Source organism: Aphelocoma coerulescens, assembly GCF_041296385.1.
Source record: "Aphelocoma coerulescens isolate FSJ_1873_10779 chromosome Z unlocalized genomic scaffold, UR_Acoe_1.0 ChrZ, whole genome shotgun sequence".
NCBI classification, from domain to species: domain Eukaryota; kingdom Metazoa; phylum Chordata; class Aves; order Passeriformes; family Corvidae; genus Aphelocoma; species Aphelocoma coerulescens.
This window is the reverse complement of record NW_027184085.1, coordinates 27,908,339-27,931,875: the sequence shown is the minus strand read 5'-3', so window position 1 is coordinate 27,931,875 and position 23,537 is coordinate 27,908,339. Positions and strand designations below refer to the sequence as shown.

The window sequence follows — 23,537 nt, the reverse complement described above, 5'->3', positions numbered from 1 at the left end:
TAAAACACTACTAAAAGGAACAGTTCAACTTAAAGGTAATGAAGTGGAAAAATTCTAGTAATTACACTGAAAATACAAGCCAGATTCCCTAACTCATTCACATTTTGGTTCTCTTATCTCCCTATGGCTTTTTGCATGTAATTAACAATTTTTAAAATTTCAGGGGTGTTCATAGCCACTAGGAGGGTTTTAAAACAGGTTGTGTCACTTCTGCTCCCGCAGACTGGCTCACACAGTTAGTTTCATCTGCTTTTGTAACTTTTGTAGCACAAGGTGTATCTTAATGGCACAAAGCCCAGTTGTGCAAAAAGCCACGTGCCTGCAAGCAGCACACGCACCCCCATCAGCTGGCCAATGCTTGCAGAAGCAGAGCCACAGGCAGGGCAGTAACACATACCTGTACTCTGTACAACAGCTCCCACTGTCAGACAGCAATGAAGTGAAAGGCTGGTGTGGAGGAAGCCTGAGCATCTAGCTACACACAGCTACATAAGGCAGAAGAACAGTTTAACTTACCCTTATTTCTTAATTTACCTTTTCCTTATTTCTGCTGTGAAGCTTCTGGTTTCTAAACCATCAGTAGGCCCCTTTACTAGAACATTTACTTCATGACTGTGCAAGTTGAGAACTGTTTTTCATGACAAGTAAGGTTTCCATATACATCAAAACAGTGTACATGTTCTTATTCTCCTGGGTAAACCCCAGGTTTGAACAAGTGTCTGGCCAGTCTCTAAGGTCAAGGAATTTTTATTAAAACAGACCTTTTCTTTGGTTGAAGGCCTAGGCAATAAGAGTTTCTGATCAGGAGCTTAGTAGTGGCTAACTACAGCTTGTCACTCTTGCTTGTTATAGGTGAAAGGAAATAATTATAGGCAAGGCTTACTGGTGGGAAACAGTGTCTCAAAAGTTACATCTCCTGGGAGGCTGGTGTCCTTAGAAATATAGACCTCAGTTTGTGTTAAAAAAGGGTTTCTGTGATCTTTAAAACAAGAGCACAATTGGAGAAGGTCTCTTTATTGTCATGTCCAGGACCCCAGTTTTGCAAGACTCAGGTCATACAATCCCTTTCATAAACTTACTGAGCTCTAGCTGTACCACTTCCACTGAAAAGCTTCTTCTCATCCTCCCTTCTCTAAAACTCTCAAGAAGTCTAATCTCTACAGTGCCTTTAGCATACGGCCACTTTATACCTTTGTCTCCCCGCCACTTATTGTCTTCTAAACAATTCCTTTCCATCCTGGTGGACTGTTTCTCTAATAACCTAGGTGAGATAGTTTGTTTAACAACAATCCTGTCTTCACTGCAGGCAGGCAAAATCCAAGGAGTACTCAAGTACTACACAAGGGGCAGCGACAAAAAGGAAAACTGTGCAGGCTTGGAAACAGGAAGTTGAATTATCTGTTACAATTATACTTTGAAATAACAAATCCAGGAGCAAGTTATAAGTGTAGCCCAGAACTGCAGCTAAGTCATATATGCAGTGTGTTGCTGTTGCTGACAGAGTACCTGTCATGGGCAGAATGGAATCTTTGGACAAGGTTCATTGAGGAGACCCTTCGTTTGAGTACAGAAAGGATACACATGCTTTCTAGACTCCTTCTCAGAGAGGAGTCTTGGTGTGCTAGATCCAATCCTAGCCCCAGACTTGGTCAACAGTTTATTTCTTTATATTATACTTATTTCTTTATATTATGCTTTATAATTATTCCTGTATAACTAAAGGATTACATAGGTGTACTTGAGCCTTTATATGACTTTGTCCTGAACAATTAAGGAGGGCAAACCAAATATATTTATATAAATAAATGATTTCTTCAAATTGATTATAATGATGATGGTTAGACTAAAAGATCTTAATCAGAATTACTTGCTAGACAGTATAGGTAGCTGTAAGTGCTAGTATAGTGCACTATTTATTGAGGCAATATTGAATCAGTTATATTAAAGTTAGCAAAATAATAATTAAGTAGACATTGATGTTCCCCACCTATACCAATGACCATGGACACATCTCTTGGTTAGCCAAGATGACTAACCTTGAGGGCTGTTCCCACTCAAGGGAGGAATCTCCACATGTGCTCTGAGAAGGAATATGTTAGAAGATCCTACCATTACAAAGTGGGACTGGGCTTTTATAGGATAAAGTGACTATCAGTCAAAAGTCTCCAGGCTAGCTGTGTCAGGTCAGCAGCTTTAGATAAGTTACCACTAATATCACTGATTCCTTTATCAGGAACCTTGTATCACCGTAGACAGTTTGCCAGGAAACATTGTTTTTCCTCAGGATGTTTTAAGTTCAGAATTGATGAGTCAGGCTGGATTCAGCGTTTTGCAATACGAAAAGCAGTGTGTGCCCTCTCCTCCATCTATCACTGGGAGCTTTTTCAAATAGGGTATTGTTCAAGCTGGCTTACCCCCACTCCAGCCAGAGCATTCTGCTACAGTACCCAAGGCATTTCAATTAACAAATGAAGATCAAAACATGCAGATCAACAAAAGATGCATGACTTATATCAAGACCCAGCACACAGCAGATACATAGATGATGACCTTTGACTGGAGAAAATCCTTGGCCTTTTCTGCATGGTACTGGGATCCTGTCTGTCTAGTTGATTTTAGTAATCACTATCTACCATTCTTCACAGCTTTCCATATTTGAGTCAAGAAACTTTTAGCTTCTGCCCATGAGCAATTCTCCCGTCAGGCCAAATTCACAGCTAAATCTCAATGTTTTAGATGGTAACCAGTCACCTGGAAGCACTAGGAGTGTTACATTATACCAGTGCACAGTTTAGCTTCCTGAATAGTGGTGTCTGCAGTAGACTGGATAGCTCAGCAGTGACTAATAGAGCAGAGTTGGCTCATGCCCTGAACTGACTTCCACAGTATGTCTTGTTCAAGTCTGCCTTGGCTGAAGCAAGAAAATTCTTGGACTTTTTCCACCCTCATCTCTGCGCTCTGGGGTACAATTGTACAACTCAGCATTGTGGAAATCCTGGGAGTACCCAACCCAAGCAACTTCCTCCCAGTGGAGATGACCAGGGCTCTAACCTTCTGTTATCTTGCAGCAATTGTCACAGGCATTTTTAGTTTTGAAAAACTGAATGACTTTGTAGAAATGAAGTTTCAGACTTTTTATAAAGAACCCAAACAGTCCTTCATACACTCTAACACAGTAGCAATTAAAACAGTGGATTGAGTAGTCTCTTCTGAAGTTAAACTGCTAAACCTATGCTAAGAGAAGAAGGTATGGGACAGTAGAAATCATTCCAAGTTACAACATATACTAATCTTCATCTATCTCTGTGAAATTTCATTTAAATAAGCTTCACAAATGGGAATTCACCAGAATCTTCACCTCTTAGGTTTGCTGAATCAGATTCTGCACCTGGTTTTGAGCATTTAACTGGTCCAGAAGCAGTCTCTAACCTCTGACATCTTCCCCAGTATCTCAGCAAGGTCTGCCCTCTGTGGCTTGCATTTTACTTCACAGTGGTTTAGGAGTGTAAGGTACATGCACGGCAAACACAGAGAAGATCAAAGACTTTCCATGGAGGTCTAAATATGTTGCTTCTGCTCAATAAATTTACAGATGTCTTGCTGTCTCAGTTTTCTTACCAGTCTGAGGCAGATCTGTGGACTAGGACTGCAGTATTTTGGGGATGTACAGAAACATTGCTCAGCAGTTATAGCTTCTTATATGGGCTGGGAAGTTCTTTGAGCTCACAGTGCTTCATCTGACTTTATCATTTTCACAAACATTCTATGTCCCTCTTAAAAAAAAATTGTTGACCTTCTTCTGTTCCCTTTTCTCACCAGCAGCTTCTCCTTTCTCAGTGATTTTCTCAAGTTTATACATCTATTCACTGACACCAAACCTGTTCTGCCAGGTTTGCATAGTTAAGACTGACAATTATCTATTTTATTTCTGTAAAGAGTATGTTCATCATATCACCTGAAAAAAGTTGATTTCATATACAAGTACTGTGTCCAGTAGCACAGAAATCTTGCTAGCAATGTTGTGATTAGAACCCCGGATTTTGACTCGATAGATTCCCCACCTCACCAGAGAAAGCTCCGCCTTCACCAGCTGAGACTCAGGTAATCATCTCACCCTACTTCTTGACAAACGTGTGTCTAAGGAATGAGCTTAAACCCACTCTTCAAATTTCTACTGCATCATTCCTTATGTAAAGTGGTTTCTAACACAGACTTTGCATGAAAGATATTTCACTTCTCACTTGGAAAAGCCCATTAAGGAAAGGTGCTTGTGAGTAAACAAACATTAGCTGCTGAAAAATGGCAGTGAAAATAAAATCAAAAGTGAACTCAACAGTTCTTTGAATTCAGCTTTTAAAAATGTTTGCACAGTGCACTTACCTGTTTCAGCTACTTTTTACCATATGGCTGCATATTGAGTTTGAGTGAAGTATTACCAAGCACAGGCTATAAAAAAGTATCACAGAGCATACTTGACAATATGGTGAGGAAAACCAGGATATCTTGTTGAACCAGATGGTAGTCATTGATCTGGGGCTATACTTTCAGGCCACGTGTTCATCAGAGCATAAGAAAAGCCAGATAATTACAAAGGATATGGAAGTTAATTTGAGCGGCAAGTTTACAGTCAAAGGTCCCTGGGTTAGAAGGGACTTCTGAGGTCAGTTAGTTGATCCCCATCCCCACAGAAAGAAAAGACAAGCTTGAAGTTAGACTTATTCCTGTAGCAGTGACTCTTTACTGTATAGAGGTGGTTTGTAAATCCATTCTCTGTCACTGTTTTGTGAAGTAGGTAGATACTGGTTTTGGTGGCAAGCAGTATAGTTCTGTCAGATGAAAGTACGAATTCTGTAAGAAAAGATGACTGCAGTATTTCTTAAGAAAGAATAGGGGTTTCTTTCCCAAAATTCTGGAAGGCATTTCCAATTACTCCCATGGTCAGAATCAGCTGGTAGTTTTCTAGTATGCAGACTTAAGTCTTGTAAGGCATTTCAGCTGGGTCTTAGAAATACTTTTTCAACTTCAGTCTTTTTCCAGGGATATTAACATTCTTGATGTTAACTGTTGCTTTCAGATATGTCTATGCTAATGGGAATCAAGAAAATGGAATGGGTTTAGGCTGGTGCCGGTATGAAAGTGGACTTGGTACAAACAACTGATCTTACTCTGCTCTACGCTCTTAATCACAGACCAAGCTGCAAATCACAGCTACTGAAAATGCTGCAGTTGTGGAAAAGATGAAATAAACCTACTGCAAGCCCTTGAAATCTCTGGTAGATAGCAGAGATGAGGAATGAGCAGGAAGACTAACCAGCCAATTTGCCAGTTGTTCCTGTGCTAAAATGGCAAGTACCTCACTCATACAAAGTGAAGCAGGTCAGTGAATTGGAAAAGTAGGTTTTCCTTAGCCATACCAGAAAAATTAAATGCTTAAAACAAATCTTTTCTCTCCTTGCTTGTGAAAAATGGTCATCATTAGAGTTCAGTGAACTATGCTTTAGATGACTATAAACCACCGAGTAGATTCTTTGCATGTGTTTTCACACAAACATTTCACCAACTTCAGTTGAACCCATACTTTTTCCAGTACACTAACATGCTATTGCTTATGACATGCACCTAGTTGAGACAAATATCAGGAGATGAATGGAGGCAGTACATATCAGAAAGAGTAACAGAATCTTCTTATGCAAGGTATCCTCTCTGCCACTCAAAAATGCCAGGTGACAGTAAAAGTAAGTTTTAAAGTCAAACTCTAAAAATACCTAATAGTTTTATGGTCTAACAACATCAGCTCTTAACTCACTGTAAGCTTGAAAACTATAAAAAAATCGAACAAAAAGACAACAACACCACCAAACAAAAACCCCCAACAACCCAAATTTAAAAAAAAAAGCCAACAAACAAACCAAACAACAAAAAAAAACCACAAAGAGAACACCCCAAACAAGCAGAACACAAACCCTTCAAACATTTTGCAGGCTGTTTATCTGTATGCAAAAGCTTGCTTCAGCTGTTTGGAGGTAACAGCATGTAAAACAGTAGGTGAAGCAGAAAGAACAGAGACTCATCACATCACACACATATCATATGCTCAATGGCTTACAGTAAAAAACAAGTCATGCATGAATTCATAGACATATATAGACTGGTGAAGCTGCTGACAAGCTAACTTTCACATACTCAGATGTTACAGTCAGCTTCATAAGCATCCAGTGAGAGCTGGTGAAAACAGAAACTCGTGAACCAAAATACATTTCTAGGTATTCTTACAATTATTGCAGTAAACAGTGCTATTGTTCCATTCATAATAACATGGAGTGGACAGGGCATAGGAGTGTTGTGGAAAACTGAGCTACCTCTGCCTAGGGATGCCAGGTGAAACCTTTAAGTGTACAATCCAGTAAGAGGGAAAGCAGGGTAGTGTTTGCCATGCCTGTAAAATGGGCAGGAAATGTTACCCACACTTGTTCTTTGCTGCCCACACCCAGACAGCATTTATTCAGCAGTATAAGATAATGACAGGATGACTTCCATTTCAGTAAGGAACAAGGATAACCACTGTAATCTAATTGCAAAGACTGCGATGTACTATTTATGTTCATTCACATAAATTCAGTTTTAATTACTTCCATTTCATTACTATGAGGAAAAAAGAAATAGAAAAAGGCAAAATTAACTCTTTCCAGGAACACAGTGAGTTAGATTTTCACCATGGCTGACAGAAGGGCTCACAGTTCTCAGCAGAGTACAAATCTGGAACAGACAGAAATTGCTTGATCTTATGCACTGACCCTTAAATATTGCTAAATGGGGCAAGCCAGGGCAGTTCCCAAACTCCTATTCCATATTAAGCTAAGCAATGCTTCAAGAAGCTGCCTCTGATTCTCTGACATCTGGCTGATTTGCCATGTCAGCAAGGACATAGGACATAGCAAGCCTGGTGTGGACTTGTGTCAGTTGAATCCCATGGCTACAAATGGGTAATTAAAGGTGCAATACATAGTTATTAAATTAGAGGTGATGTCAGAGACAGATTAGTTTTTCTCTTCCACAAGTAAAATCAATAGCAGTCCTGCTTTTTAAACCACCTGTCCTGGTGAAACAAGAGAGGTTGAATGCTGATGTTCTGTCTCATAACAGCACTGCAGGTCTGCTTTTTGCTGGAAAGTGACGCTGGTGAAGCAGTTCCCATCCAAATTCAGAGCAAGTGCTATGAAAACACCTTAACTAATGGCACTCTTCTAAGATCAAGATCATGACAGGAGTAGCTTCCATGTGAACACCTTTCTTCAATCTTGTTACATCTATCTTAGTAGAAAACACTGCTTACCAAAGCCACTGGTCTTTCAAAATAATATGGCAGATCTTACCCAGTGCCCTTGTTTCACTATCTGATGACTACCTAAGAGGCAAAGTTGTTTCATTTTGGATGCTTTTCCAAATCTGGCATTCCATTATTAGGAAGTAAAGCAGCCTGACATGGAAAAGACTCACCTCTTCATCTGAACAAAGACAAAATTACTGTTTAAAAATAACTAGTGCAGAAATCTGTCTGAGCTTCATTTTCACTTTTGCTTCCAAATTCCTCCTAAAGAAAATTCTGTTGAATCATCAGTTCAAATTTGAAACGTCTCACTCTTGTGTAGCATAACATCACAGTCCATGTTTTTTTACCTTACTGTGGGGTTTTACATAGACATGAAAATTCTCTTATGTGGCATAATGTTGATTTACTGGTGGTGTTGGGATTTTTTTTTGTTTGTCCTTTGATTTAATTTCAACCTCTTTTGCTCTTGTGACATGAAATATCTTCTAGATGTTGCCATGATAGTGAGTACTTGTGGCAATTTCCAGCTTAATGTGTTAGAAAATTTGGAAATGTGATACAGGCATGTAATGATGTTTCCACCTGAAAGATGACTGACATAAGATAGCATTTACAGCTTTTATTCAAATTCCACAAGATATTTGAATGCAAGCACCATTCCTGAGACTGGAACAGTTAATAAAGCCATTCTTAAACAAAAATCCCTTGAGCAACAGTAAGTCCAAAAGTAAAGTGTATCAAAGGCACTCAGATGACCTCTTCACAGTGGTAAACCACATTTCATGACAGCATAGTTCTCAGTAACTTCAAGATATAGTATCTGAGCAGGCATAGCTTTCCATCGTTGCAGTGCAAATACATCCCCATGAGTTCACTGTTTCACCAAGGCTAAAGTGCTGTAATTTTCTTTCAAATTCCCCAAAATCAGATAGAAGAAGTGCAAATTATGGCATGTAGGATGAAGAATTTTCACAGACCCACAGTCCCACTGTCTCTTGAAGCTGTGACAGTTGGCAAGTATAAAGCCTCAGTCTGAGAGTTAAAATCATCGCCTTAAAGAAAAAAAATGCCATTGTATTAGTTTAAAAATATGCAGTGATTTAAGAAAATAAAAAGCCTGACTTTAACAACTGAGTGCTAAAGAGTAAAAGCTCTGTCTTCATTTTATTCAAGTCTTCGGGGTCATGCTGAAGTTACAGTGGCTCCTTAAAGCTGTCATGATTTACAAGAAAATCCTATTGCAATCTTTTCAGAAGAAAGAATTATCTCCTTTATCTGTAGTCTAAATTCTGAATTTTCTGTTACAACAAAGATATCACTCACTTTCAGCCATATACATGAAATAACAAAACTGAAATCTGTTTAGAGAGCATCCATGGGAATGATTGTCAGTAAATCTACGCATGTGATTAAAAGCGTGCAGAACTGGGACTCCTCTGATGAGTTCAATTGTCCTGTATATTCAGTTCTGATACAGCTTGAGCTGTTAGTTAAAACTGGTAACCTTAACAATCCTTGTTCCTGTAACTAGGACTGTATGGGTCATTTCCAAGGCACTGTGGTAAAGTATCTGTGGCTTTTATGCTTCAACTACCTACTCATCATGGAAAAAAGGTTCTTTCCAGTGTTTCTTAAAAATATATGATGCTGAGAAATATAAATATTTGTCATCTGACTTACTGCATGTTGCACAAAGTTTTTTTGTCATTAAAATGAAGAAGTAAAACCACAAAGAGCAGCCTCGTCTCCTTTAATTTCTTCATTTCACTAAGTGCACAGAGGAGGCTATGGCCTACAAAGTGGAAAAATTCTACAGAAGTAATACAAAGAGCCAGGGGAAGCCAAGCTATGCTCGGACAATGTGCACTGGAATTATGTCTGGACACGCACCAACGCTGTCCTCCAGAATTCTGCTTGCCTTGAGCTTGTGTTCATTAGTTCATGGCATGATGCCACTAAAGTTTCACACTGTCACATGAAAAATAAGAATGAGACTTTGACTACAGCAAGATTTCTGGAATGTGAAAGTGATTTCTGAAAGTGTTATTTTAACTGTAATATCTACTGTTGGCAGTGGATCGAACAGTTAGAGTTAAGATGCAAACAAGACAATCTGAGGTGATTTGGAAATCAATGAATTCATGCCCTCTTCATCCAATCTCTGAATTTTTACCTACAAAATTTATTTTTGAAGCTGGTGACTTCTTCATGTATTTTTTAGCAATGAGAAACACGGGTAGATTCTCAAATAAATCCTGTCCTTGGAAAAGCCCTGAGTTGTCTCTGTGTTCAAAAATTGATATATATTGTTTCTTCAGGCTGCTTGGTCAGCTGCATCACAGTTTTACTCCATTTGTGCTCCTTGGCAGCCTCAGGACTGACCTCAATTTGCTGTGTGAGGGTCTGCTTGGACACAAAGGAATTACGGCTACCAAATACCTCTGTACCTAACACTGGCCACAGCCTCTCTCCTCACAGTGCATTAACCTGTCAAACTTTTATCTATAGGTACAAAAACTGATCTATATAAGTAGGTGTATTAAGATGTTTCTTGTCATATTGATTTATAGTTTTCTATGGTGCTATCTTTTTTTTTTTCAGTTCAATTTTAGTACAGAACAGTTAGGTGCATCCTGACAGTGTTTTAGGTATTACCTTCCCTCTGAACTGTGAAAATTCCTGGATTTCTAGGCAAGTCAGATGCTCATAAGATGAGAAGCAGCCCAGGAGATGATATAATATTACAGATAATTGAGGTATCATTTTATTTGTTGTTAAAACCTGTAGTCTGATCGAAAAGTATAACAGATTATTGCCACAAAAATATTGATGCTTTCCAAAACAACCAACCTTCTGTGAGTATCCTTCTCAGACAAGACCACTAGAACTCCAGTTAGTATACAGAGGTGTGCGCTGAGCTATGTATGCAAGCTACTGATACCTCAGTGAAAGGGAACCAGTATTTATAAATTTTTACATTGCCTAAAAGAAATGCAAAACTTTAGAAACTGCATTTTTAAAAAACTCATGAAAAAGTGAATTTAAACTCAAAACTACCCTCTATTTTTATATAACATTGTTTAGGTTGAAATCTACATATTTTTTCAGATTTTAGATGTAAGAAAGAAAAATCTGTAAATGTAAATTCAGAAAATTGCCTATGAGTTACTGTTCTCATCTTTCACATTAGGGTTCAGTTTTCTTTTCCCGTCTGTTAAAGTAAAAATATACAAATTTAGCTTAAACATTTCTAGATTTGAAAGAAACAATACAATTCAATAAACCTGTAGATCAAACTGAGCTGTAAGCACAATTAAGTTTATTCTTAAATCATACCAAATAAATAAACTTCTCTATGTTTCTTTTCTTTTACAAAATTTGAATCAAATTCTGAAGTCATAAAGTTAAGACTGTCCTTTCATGACTACAAATACATTTGTCTGGTTTACTGGAGTCTGTTAATTTGCAAGGAAATACTAGAATAATAGTCCGTATGCTTTATTACTTTTGCACTATTGCACATGCAAACAAGGAAAGAAACACCATGATAGTCCTGTATCACACATCATTTTAGTTATAGAGTCCTAATGGAGTTGAAAAATAAAAATTCTGTGTAATACGCTGTAGCTACAATGTCTGTGTAGCTATGAAAAAAACACCATTCAAACAATGCTTTTACAGTCGTCCTTACCCAAGGCAAAGTTTGTTCTCTATACAGAACACTAACCAGGCAGTTTTAAAAATGTGTCTTTCCATACACCTTGTCTCACATAGGTAACAGAGTGAGGAAAATAAAACCCAACTCAAGTGATCCAACATCTCATTTTCTACCATCTTGTCATCTAGAAATAAAATGTGACCAAAGTCACAAAAGAGTGCCTAGAGTTACTAAAATTTCCTAAAGATTGTTCATCGGAAAAAAATAAAATAGTGAAAAGTGTCACCATCTGAAGTAAAATGTACCTTTTTTGGCTTGCCCATTCTTGAATGTTTTTCTCTTCTGAAATATTATTAGTGCACAGAGAAGGACAGCTACAATCACACTTGTGGGGATGATAAATGAGATCAGGAGTTTTTTTCCACTATACTGTGTATTCATTAAAGCTGTCAAAAACATGAAAGGAAAGTAAATGTATAACTTACAAAACAGGCATTTTTTATCAAGTTATTGGTTCTGTTTCTCCAAAGTCTTGCTCTGACTGAACAAAGGATTTTTAAAATTTATCAACGTGTTTTACAGCCATTTTATGAATATTTTGTACTTAAATATTACTGCAAAAAGCCTTACAAAAAACCAGTGAAATCTCTCATTTGTATAACATTTGAGTCTGGCACCATTCTCTTGGCATCTGCCTTTGAAATATTTATATATATTGATGAAACCCCCTCTCAGTCTTCTCTTCTCCACACTAAACAGGCCCAGCTCCCAGTGTCTCCTTACAAGAGAGATGCTCCAGACCCCTCATCATCCTCATGGCCTCTGCTGAACCCTCTCCAGAACCTCTTTCTCTCTCATGTCCTGACGAGCCCAGAACTGGACACAGCACTCCACATGTGGCCTCATCAGGGCTGAGTAGAGAGGCAGAATCACTTCCCTCAACCTGCTGACAATGCTCTTCCTAATGCCCTCCAGGATACCATTGGCTTTCTTGGCTGGTTCATGGAGAGCTTTTTGTTCACCAGGTCTCCCAGCTCCTTCTCTGCAGAACCTCTTCAGAGTAGATCAGCCCCCACCCTGTGCTAGCACTTGAGGTAATTCCTCCCCAGGTGCAGGACTTACACCCTGTTGAACCTCATTAGGTTTCTCTCTGCCCAACCCTCCAGCCAATCAATGGAATGGCACCACAGCCTTCAGGTGGATCAGCCACTCACCCCAGATTAGTGTCACCGCAAAACTGTGGAGGGTGCATTTGATTCCTTTGTCCAGGTTGTTGATAAACAAGTTGAATAAGCCTGGACCCAGTACTGATCCTTTGGGAATGCCACTGACAGCAGGCCTCCGATTAGATTCTATTCATCTGATCACGACCCTCTGGGCTCTGTCATTCAACCAGTTCTTGATTCTGTTCATCTAACCCACATTTCCTGAGCTTACCTATGAGAATGCTATGGGCAACAGTGTTAAAGGCCTTGCTGAAGTCAAGTAGACAACTAGATAGAACAATTAATTAGGAGTCTATCAGGGAAGACACCCAAGCCAGGTGAAAAAATTCCCTCTGTAATGTCAGGAAAATAATGAAAGCTACCCTAAAACTAAAATATATAGAAAAATACAGACTGGTTTGTTGGAGTGGAAGCTAGCTGTGACTTCAAAGACATAAATAATACTGACTTGTTAATTTCTCAAGAATCAATATTACACTGATTTCTAGAACTGAACTCCAGTGGTGGAACATAGCAGATGATGTATGTGTGAACACTCTCTGTCATGTACAAGTTCGAGGTCATACGAACCTGAAGTGGAAACGTGAGCTGAAGTTTCTGCATTCAGTTCTTTATTCCAGAAGACACAGGTGTAGTTCTCACTCATATTTGGTTTGAATGTCAGGATGCTGGTGACATTGTAGAGGCCATCTGCAGTCAGTGTATAGGTGGTATTTGCAGGTCCACTAAGATTGAAATTCTCATTTTGCCAGAAAACCTCTGCCAGAGGAAAGCCTTCTGACTGGCACATAAAAACAAACTTGTCTTCACTTGGTATTCTCATTACTTGAGTGTTTATTCTCTTGTAAGGTGCTGCATAAGAAGTTGTTGAGTGAAATTGTTGTATGCAACAATAGTCGTTTTCCCACTTCACTTTCCCTGCTTCCTTTTAATACCATGTATTGTCTCTGGCTATATCTGTGGGACACTTATTTAAAATGATGAAGGATGTTTTGTAGAACAATGCAAAATTGGTTATTCAATCCTTATCATGCCTACAGCAACAGAACACGCTCCAGTACTTTACACAGGGCAGAAGTTGACACTAAATTTGTAATTTATCAAGACAGAGGAGACAAGTGGAGTCTTATGGGACTCTTATTTTCACTTTTTGAATATGCCAGTTCAAGATAGGCTAATTTTCATGTTTGTTCTTCCATAGCTTATAAACAGTGTAATATTTTCATCATAGTGGAATAAAATCGACTTTTCAGTTGGAACCAATGTAGGTCTTAAGAATGTCTGTGTCCATTTTTGCATTTGATAAAGGTTGCTATTTAAATGTCTGGGTGGGAAATGAGTGCTGCCTTGTATCACACAGACATGCAATTAGTGGGAAATACCAGAAGTCTTGCAAAGGTTTGGTCTGTCATACTGTCCAGTAGCATACACCTTTATTACTAATGTCTATTTGGCTTTGATGAGCACAGAAAATCACGTGTCTTGCTCTGGGAGCTGCAATCACTTGGGGAATTCCCAGCCACATGGGTAGTTGCAGCAGGGTTCATAAAGATATCAAAGCACCTCTGAGAAACTTTTGGGAATGACTAGAGGTGGCCCAAAAAAGCAGGGGATTAAATGAGAGGAGGGAGGTGGTGGCACTGGAGAAGAGTGGAAAGAAGGAGAAAGGAAGAAGGATGGAAGGAGAACAGATGCTGTCCCTCTCTGGCACCGGGTGCTTCTAGAGGAGCTCAGTTGTTGAACCAAAGGCTAGCCAGCACTAAGACAACAGCTTTGGTTCAGGTGGGGGCTGAGTACAAGGTCTTGGTGAGACAATTAACAAAAATTCTTTCAGATTAATCAACTTCTACAAGCTTGTAGGAATTTAGTAGAGACATACATTAAATTTAACCACTCACCTTTTACTTCCAAAACAATGTACTTGTAGTCCACGCCCTGGTAGTCAATGAGACAAAGGTATGATCCTGCATCTGTGACCTTCACATTGGTGATCTGAAGGATGGCTCGTCCCAGCTTCAGTTCACTGTGCAGAAGTGATGCTCTTCCTATGTAATCAGGATGTTGGGATGGAGGGAATGCCTTCCCATTGCGGAACGTGTACACCTCTTTTGATTTCAACCAGCCCTGCCTTTTCTGCTCCCAGACAACAGTCAGGAGTCCTAGATCTATTGAGCCATTCACAGGGAATCTGCATTCCATGGTCACATTGCTCCCATACTCTGCAGTGTAGAGCTGTTGAGGAACTTCAACTGTAAATAAAGCTACATGAGGAAAACAGAACAGTTTTGTTTGTTTCATTAAAATATGTTCTGATTTTCTTTAAATTTGGGCAAAACTGTGTCAGATAATATACAGGTAGTGTACTGTATACAGATAGTGGGGTGTTTGACTAAACATCTTAAGCATTTTTTGTTCATATTCACACTAATATTTTTACCATATAGTAATTATAGCTAATCATCTACATTCTGTATTCATTACAGAATCTGAAAGATGAGGGCAAAATGAGCAAGCTTTCTTTTTTTTCACATTTTATTAATAACTTAGGGCTAGGCTGGTGGTTACACAGGGACCATTTTTATGAAACTATGATATGGTCTCTTACATGTCCTAAGGTTGTAGTAAAAGCAATCATTAATTGTGAAAATTGTAAATCTAATTTCACTATCCTTTACAAAAAGAAATACCAGTGTAATTTCCTGTGAAACAGCTGCACTGGATAAACATGTAAAGCTCACAATTGCTATGTAGCAATTACGGTCTCCACAAACCTGGAGCCATGTGAATATCGTTTGATCCCATGCATTTTCTCAGATACATGCAGCAGTATTACAGAAAATACATCAAAATAATCTTAGCCATTCACTCAATCTGAAATTAATATTGTTATGAATAGTTTGTCACTTTAAAGTGTACTTGATACGGCAGAGTTAATTATAATACCTCATTCAATATATCTTGTTACTACTTTCCATATTGGATGTACCATATACTGGTAGACTTAATTCAGGAGCACTTGGAAGTGTTGGTAGGGACATTCCAAAGAGAAGTCCATGCAACTCTTCATGCATTCGTTTTATTATATGTGTCTCTGAAATACTGACTAGGAAACCGTAGCATTGCCAGATTACTTTTAGCAATGTTTATTTATTCACTCTAACACAACTGTAACGAGGAAAAAAATTATGTGAAAATGTGCCAAGCTCCTTCTGAGTTTTAGCCAAGCTGCTTCTGCTACAGGCATGGACAGGGGAACACAAGTGATTTTACTTCTCCCCATCTCACTCAGAGGTTGCTCTGCTTCCCAGTGGGTGTGGGTTGCTTTGGTCATCCTCCTTCTCAAGCCATGCCTGCTGATGCTGGACATCTCAGCTGCCAATACAAGACATGTTAAAGAAGCCTGACTGGAAAGTGGTGGACACCTGTCCTGTGCTCAGTCAGTGCCAGTGTCTTCTATGAGATGGAGAGCAGAGGCTCCAGACATTACTGACCATTCATGCTAGTACTGCTGGAGATGTCAAAGCCCACAGGCTAAGGGCTGCATTAGTTCTGCTGGTGGATCTGAAAGGCCTAGTTTCTCTCTTACCTGAAACCCTGGAGAGCTGTGTTTCCAGCAACAGCACTGCGAGGATCTGGAACATTTTCTCAGAGATCTGAAATAAAAGTAGGATTGCATTAGAACTTGCAATCTTCTACTGAGGCAGATCAGAGCCGTGCTAGCCTTTAAAATCCATCACAGATCATAAACAGCAAAAATAGAAACATACACTAGGCTACCAGCAGAAACAAGGAAAATCCTTATTGGAACAACATATGCACACACAAAGAATATGAACCAATAGCAACAAAACAGTGGCAATAAAGGGAAATAAAACATTTCCGCAACTTCACTCATGACATTTTCAGGATCTGTAGTTTGCAGGCAATTTTAAATAGTCTGACAGGGAAATGCTTTTGCATTTTTCACTCCCCACATATAGTCAATTGCAATTGACTTTTTCCGTGCAGGAGAGAGTCATGAACAAACACAAGCAGATTTTTTAACTGTCTGCACTAACAACTGATCTAGCTTACTAGATTTTTTAACCCTGCTTTTGTTTCAACTCTGCTTTGCATGGGGTTTTTTGCAGGTTCTTATTGCCTTAAACATAAAGACCAGGAAGTACCTGCAACAAATTGTGAGGCAGTGGAAATCTCAGGATGAGTAAATTAAATTTTGTTTCAGAAAGGATTAGAATGAAGACTTACTGCTACTAATTCTTTCACTTTACATATGACAGTGTCTGAGATGTACAAATTGCCTTGTATCACTGATTGTAAACCAACAGCCCTGGAATAAAGCAAAAGGAGAAAGTACAGTTCTAGAGTGAGTATATTTGTGTTCCAGTTGCAAGCAAACTATTGAATATTTTTCATACTACTGTGTACAGATCAACATAACTAAAAAGATAAAAAACCCCAAACAAACAGCAAAGAAATACCAGGGGTAAAATTTATAACAAAACTAGTGAGATAATAGAAAAAGAGTTACTTTGAATAAAGCTTGCTGACATACAGTTTAATCTGAAAAAAAAATAGTGAATTAGATCCAGAAATAAGCTACAAGGAACTAAAGAAGAGAAGGAGCAATTTTAGACTTCCCCAGAGCTAGACTTACTGGAGGAGGGGTTTAATTTTACTTCCCTATTCTTTTGTGGGCTCAGCTTGAAACATTCTGGTTCCAAATTTCTCAGGTGCTGAGTTCTTTCATTGTTTCTATCCTTGAGCCTTCAGTATCTTGGAAAGGGAGGCTCAAACTTCAGCAAATTAGCAGCCAAAATTATGGACTTTTTCTGGAAATTTAGACTTTAATCATGTGATGTCACAAATAAAAGTTTATGTGCAAACTACTTTAAGCAGACTTATTACATGTAAATGAAAGCTAGTTACCTTTATCAGAGGACTGACTGAGCCCATCACTACTTGATGCATGGTGAGACATAATTACTTTGGCTGTGGGAGAAAGGAGCTAATAAATGTTATCAGTATCTCTATTTTCCAGATGCAGAAGTAAAGGCTGTTAGTATTTACCATCCTCAATCTCCTGCTATGCTGACTTCTCCACACAGTTTACCTAGGATCAGGTGGACATAAGGGGAAGAAGTGAATGAAGAATGGAACAATATTTCACATTAAGGTTTAGGTCCCTGGATTAACTTTATGTGAGATATTTTAGGGATTCTGCTCTCTTTTTGTAGTTCAGAGTACATGCAGGGCATGTCTATTTTATAATGTAGAGGATAGGATTTTTAAAATTATGCATATTGTGGATACAAAAATGCTGCTAGCAAGAATTTTCTTGCTATTTTCTAAGTCGAAGATAGTAGCAGAGTTCTGTAAACAATGAAATGCCTGCAACCTTGAGAAGCCTTGTTTATACTACAGTAGAAAAATATTTTGACAATGGATGTTTTAGGATTTTAGCCAATCCCCCCAAGGGGTGGCTGATCCTTGTCCAATTAGACTATGAAGAAAAAGTCTATAAAAGAGTTTGTAAAATAATTCAATCAATCAATCTTGCTGCACAATTCCTGCCTGCTGGATCTTCTCTCCTCCTCCCTGTGGCTGCAGGACACGGTGATATACCCTAGGGCATTTTAATACATATTACTGAGAGTAAGAATAAGATACACAATCAAAGCCCCAGCAGATTGAAATCATAATTATGAAATATGAAGTAAGAGTAAATCCTGCCTGACCAGAGGGATTAGCATTTGAAAAGCATTTGAAAAGCATTACACATACACAATATGTGTATAGAAATGCACAAAAGAACCCAAATATGAGAACATTTCCACTTGTGGTACTGAAAGCAGTCATGGAATGCTTGTGAAAATCAGGAAGGATCTGTATTAGAAAGATCAAAGATCTATTAACAGAGATATGTATTAGAAGGATCAAGGATCTGTCAGCAAGGGTCTGTGTTAGAAGGCATCCTTCTTTATTTCCATGATCTCACTAGCAGACACCAAGTTGTGCAACCTCGGTGCAATCTACCCATGCAACTTCATCCTGTGACTCTGACACACTTCCATACAGAAGCACCAGCATGTGGAAGGTGATTTCTTCTGAGCTTGCACTACTAACCATTCATGCTGTTACAGAATAGCCCTCATGTTCTCACTGCTTTTCATAAAACATATATCATGCCCTGCTCTGCAGTAGTCTTTTTACACAACTATCCTAACTTCTCCTAAGCTTATGCACAGCACTGTCTTTTGTTCTTTTCCTTTAGGCAAAAGGCCATTTCTAAAATGTATTCATCATATATCTGCTACAAATTCGTAGGTATTAAACAAGGAATGCTGGGCGGTAAAAATCAGCACTTAATGGTTCTTGCAGCAAAGTGAGGAGTTGAAAATACACATCTGAGAACAGTAAGAAGTAGCATAACATTTCAACAGCAATTCAGATCCAGTCACTAAATTAATTTCCCAGACCAACCTGCAAGTTACCACACAGTGCTGTGTGATTATGAGAGTTAAGCTGAAAAAAACTTGGAGAATTGAGGTGGTGAAAAGCATCACATCAAACATCTCAAGATCATAATGGCTTTTTTTGAGTAGTAATATCTTCAATGAAGATGTAGGGCCCAAGACTAAAAATTTGAATGGTAACAATGAAAACAAAAGTATGATGATGAACAGGGAAAAGGAGGAATATAATCTTGTCTTTTTATACCACTTTTTTGCTTTACTGAAAGTACAAAGTTGAAACCTGTACTTGACTTCATTGGCCCACAGGTAACATAACTCTGGTAAGTTCTCTTAGTGAATGCTGAGTGAAATCCAGACAGCAATGATAATAATTTGCTAAAGATCAAAATGATACTAAGTATTGTTTTTCTCCTCTTGATTCATTCAGTTGATCATGCCTGTGACTCTAGTCCTGGCCCCAGCTCACATACCCAGAGGGATTATAACACTTGTCTCAAAAAAGGGGTCATTTTTGACCAATGAAAGGCCTTATTTCACATAAAATCTTGAATGATTTTCCAAAATCCTTCTTGTAAGAAGGGAGAAGGATATTTCTTGTTGCCTTGGAAAATTTAGACAAGCTGTACAAGCTGTATGCTCCATGCAACAATATTATTCCATTTTCAACATAATGTATAGGCTTCTACAGACAGAAGTGAAAAGATGTTTATCTTGACAAAGCTGGATGTTATAAGGACACTCTCAGGAACTGAAACCAGTGACAAAATATAAATTTCAAACTGCAACATGCTTAAACCATGGAGCTCTTGAGCAAAAGCTAGGATAGTTTTGACCTCTTTGGTATTTGTTTATTGTTATGGCTACTGGATCTTATTTTCAGAAAACACTCATGTAAACCACAATGAGGTTGGCACCAAACTAGTCATGAGAGTTAGGATTGGTTTGGCCTCAGTTAGTGACAACTCTCACAATGCTCATAATATTAAGTTTACAAGAAGTTTTTTAAGCAGAGGAACCTGAAGATCACAGAGTATTTTGCAATCTACTCCTTTCTAACAAAGATTGAAACCCACATATGAATAATGTAAATTAAATCCTATTCCTTTCATCCATGAAAGATCATAATGCTTTTCTTAAGTAAAAGGAGCATCTTAGTATAAGATTCTCTGGAACTACCTTTGGTTAGTACCCTTGCTATGATTGCTCCTGCACATGGCAGGGGGGTTGGAGTAGATCACCTTTAAAGGTTCCTTCCAACTCAAATAATTCTATGGTTCAATAGGTCTATGATTATTCTCAACACAAGTTTAACGAAGGATCCTGAACAAAATCCTTGTGCTGTCCACTAAACAAAACAACCAGAGGCACAGTCACTGCTTCAGGAACATTCTAGTCTAAATAATGGAAAGCCCTTTCCTGGAAACATTGTTTCAGCTATTAAAATACTTGTATTCCAGAAAATTGAGGATTTAGAACAGTAAACACATTTAGTGTCTACATAATGAAAGTTAGCAGCATTAAGCAAGCAGCGTTTTGTAGACTGATAATTTCCGCTCGAATAATCAGAACAGCTGGAAAAGGTAAAAAAGCTTTCAAGCACACCAGCTTTCCTCCAGGTTTAAAGCAGAAGTCAAATCAACACAGAAGTTCACAATAATCACTCAAATTTCATTCTGGAAGATCAAAGGATTAAAGGACTGAGGAAAGGGTATTTGGTCCTTTTAAAGTTTAATGGCTATTTAGTATTGTATTTCCCTACAGACCAAGGTATCTCATTGACAGCGCTTATGATATGATCATGCTAGGTGTAACACAGGTGTTCTTACAGTGTAGAAGGAAGTAGGGACATTGAACTCCAGGGTTGGGAGCTGGGAGCTGGGAGGATGGAAATGTCACCAGGCTGGCCAGCTGGCCTGTGTTTGCCTCCACACGATCTGTCATGTACATTTTAGCAAACAAGGTCTTGCAAGTGGTCTTGTATCCTGAGACATCCTGAGCTGGTAGGATTTGTTATGGATTTGAAACACCAATATTGCAATTGATCTGTTCACTCCTACATTCAAAGTTTTTGCTCTGCTGCTGACAAACTCTGCAACATTACTGAGCTGAGATCAGCTCTAACCATGCTTTTCCTAATCCCTCTCCTTCTACTGCAACATTACTGAGCTGAGATCAGCTCCAACCATGCTTTTCCTAATCCCTCTCCTTCTACACTATCTGTCTTATTGTACTGCAAAGCTAGAACCTGTACTAAGCACAGCACAGTGCCTTCTGTAAATACTCCAATATTACAAACTGATCTTAATCAAAAGCAATCAAGCTGTGTTTACGTGGCATCTGACTTGGCTCCATTTGACTCTTCCTGCATGGAATGGAGTTTTATGCTCACTTAGTTAGAAAAGAGATTATCTTCTCATGCACCTACATACACAGCAGAAGATTATATGGTCCCAGTCACTGTTTGTTTTGTCTTTTTCTGTTACTGAAACTCCCTTGCCCTCTGTGCATTTTGCAAAGCTTTTTCTCAAAAGCTTCATTCCATGACTCTTACGTGTGCAGAAAGACACAACTTTTTGATATCTTCATGAAATGGCTAAACTGATTTTACTTTCAATGTAGGATCCAGTTTAAAGAAAAGAAAAGAAACAAAACAAAAAATTAAAGAAAAAAAGGTTTAAAATCCTAGGTCAGAAAATAAACGACAAAATAAAAGACAGCATTAGAGCCTCATACAAACTACAGCTGTTTTATATCTCACCATCAGAAATAAGGTACTTTGTTTCCATTTCAGGAATTTCATAAAAAAACCTAACCATGCATGTTAAAATTTGTTCCAAGTCCATTTCTCCAGCCTGTCTCTGTGTATTGTGTGGACATAATCTCTTGCTTTCATTCTCTCAAACCCACCTTATCCACCTTATCTCACCTGTTGTTCTTCCTCTTATTGCAGTCCCTTGTTGCTCATCTCACCACACAGGCAATTTATTGTTGGGACCATTGATTTGTTCCTGATCACCTGTGACAGCCTATTTGCATCATTTCAGTCTGCTCTCCCTCTCACTTCATCTTTCAGGTGAACAGATATAATTTCTCACTTCCTCCTTTGCTCACGCTATCTGTGAATTCTCACTTTCCTTGCACTGTTTAACTGTCACCTGTTGTGTATTTTCCACTCTCAGTTTTTTGTCCTATGACAAATATAATCATTCTAATACAGCCACCTTTTTTTCCTTTTTTTAAAAAATTGATACTAGGATAGAATTGGGATGAAATTTTGTTACATTTAAAATTCAGTTCTGTATTCCATAGAACCTTTCAGAACCTTTCAGCTCTTAGCAGCATTGCTGAATACAGGGTAACATTCTGGCATGATACACTGAAAATTTTCTTTCATATCTCCAGCTTCTACACAAAGCAAGACTTCTTAGAGAGGCACAAGAACTTCTCCTCTTCATAGCCTGTGCTCTCTCTGGGATGCAGAAGGAGAAAGTCTCCAGACTTGCTGAACCATCAAAACAACACATTGTGGGCAGATAGTGGGTTAATAACAACTAAAAGAAAGGAAAGAGGAATAGACAGATACAAATATATATAGCAGGTTTTTTTCCCATTCAAATCTTCCCTGAAATTCAGGATAAAATATTTACTAACAGCTACATCCTCATGCATAAACTGAAGAGGCTCACCAGCACCACTGCTCTGCCTTTGCCTATGACAGAAGATAGAGTTGCAAGACAGGTTCAGCTTCTAAAACTATCAGGACTAGAAGTTATATGGACCTGTGTTTTAGGATCTGGAACTTATCCAGTCTTTTGTTCGGAATCAGAGTCTATATCCCAGTAATAATTTGAAAAAAACTTAAGTAAAACTTAAGAATCTAGGAAAAAATCTGCAATTCATCAGTCAGAAATACAGGAAACATCAATTTGCATTTTATCAGTGTTATACTCACATTAGATCTTTATGCAGGTCATTGCAATCTGATTCTTGTAACAGCAAAGATATTCAAAGCTCTATCCTATTTGCACAACAGTAGAAAATACCCAACTCTTGTGACAGTCTATAACATGTACCAATAGCACAGCTTGTAGGCTGATCTTATTCAGGCTTTGTGTCACAAAAAACCCGACTATGCTGAAAGGATGTTTCTTAGGATGTTAGCAGTTTCAGTTTCATGCTGAATGTATGCTGAGCTCAGTTCTCTGCATTGCTGAGAATGTGCATCCAAAAAGATTATACAAAGCATTCTGTAAAATATATATGGTCCAATTCTGCATTTGATTATACCCATGATTTTTCACCATTTAGAGCAGTGTACAGCATTGGCATCTAAACTTGCATTTACTAGGACTGTTCGCCATTCATGAAACTATCAAGTTACATTTTCTTAGTTTTCATCAGATTAATTTTACAAGAATTCATCAAGCAGTTACCTAATATTTGCAGAACCCATTTCTTCTTAATTTTCATCTAAATTGATGTTATTAAAAAAAAAATCACCATGAGGCTAATCAAATACTCCAGAGAGGTTGTGAATCTCCATCCTTACAAATACACCAACTTTGATGTCACTACTTTGAGTGGAAGATTGGATTAGGTGACTGACAGATCCTGTTTCCAATACAAAAGTATTGTGTTCTATCAAACAGCTTTATCAATGGAGAGACATAAAAGAGAAACAGATTCCTCCCAGGTTTCAAGGATACATTTGTGCGACAGGTGAGACACATATACTCTTTTGTCTCCTGTTAGATTCTCACTGCTTGGGAGAATTGTGTTCTACCTCAACATGAAAAATGATTGTGGTTTTACTCCTGTGAATCCTACCTGGTTTGGGATGATGTATG

General features: G+C 38.3%; 1 protein-coding gene across 2 annotated transcripts; it reads right to left on the bottom strand.

The window, feature by feature from the left end:
- Positions 1–5,969: 5,969 nt before the first annotated feature.
- LOC138103233 (programmed cell death 1 ligand 2-like) lies at positions 5,970–22,691 on the bottom strand. 2 transcript variants are annotated; one of them, XM_069001399.1, is made up of 6 exons: positions 22,643–22,691; positions 15,801–15,867; positions 14,113–14,475; positions 12,785–13,066; positions 11,294–11,434; positions 5,970–8,382 (listed from the first exon to the last, which is right to left on the bottom strand). In XM_069001399.1, the coding sequence occupies exons 2-6, from the start codon at positions 15,853–15,855 to the stop codon at positions 8,300–8,302; spliced, it is 924 nt and encodes a 307-aa protein (XP_068857500.1). In that variant the 5' UTR covers positions 15,856–15,867; positions 22,643–22,691; the 3' UTR covers positions 5,970–8,299. The 2 variants fall into 2 exon arrangements, 1 of the variants encoding a protein (XP_068857500.1); XR_011147678.1 differs by lacking the exons at positions 5,970–8,382; positions 12,785–13,066; positions 14,113–14,475; positions 15,801–15,867; positions 22,643–22,691 and adding an exon at positions 11,969–12,119 and having other exon boundaries at positions 11,347–11,434.
- Between the last annotated feature and the right edge of the window lie 846 nt (positions 22,692–23,537).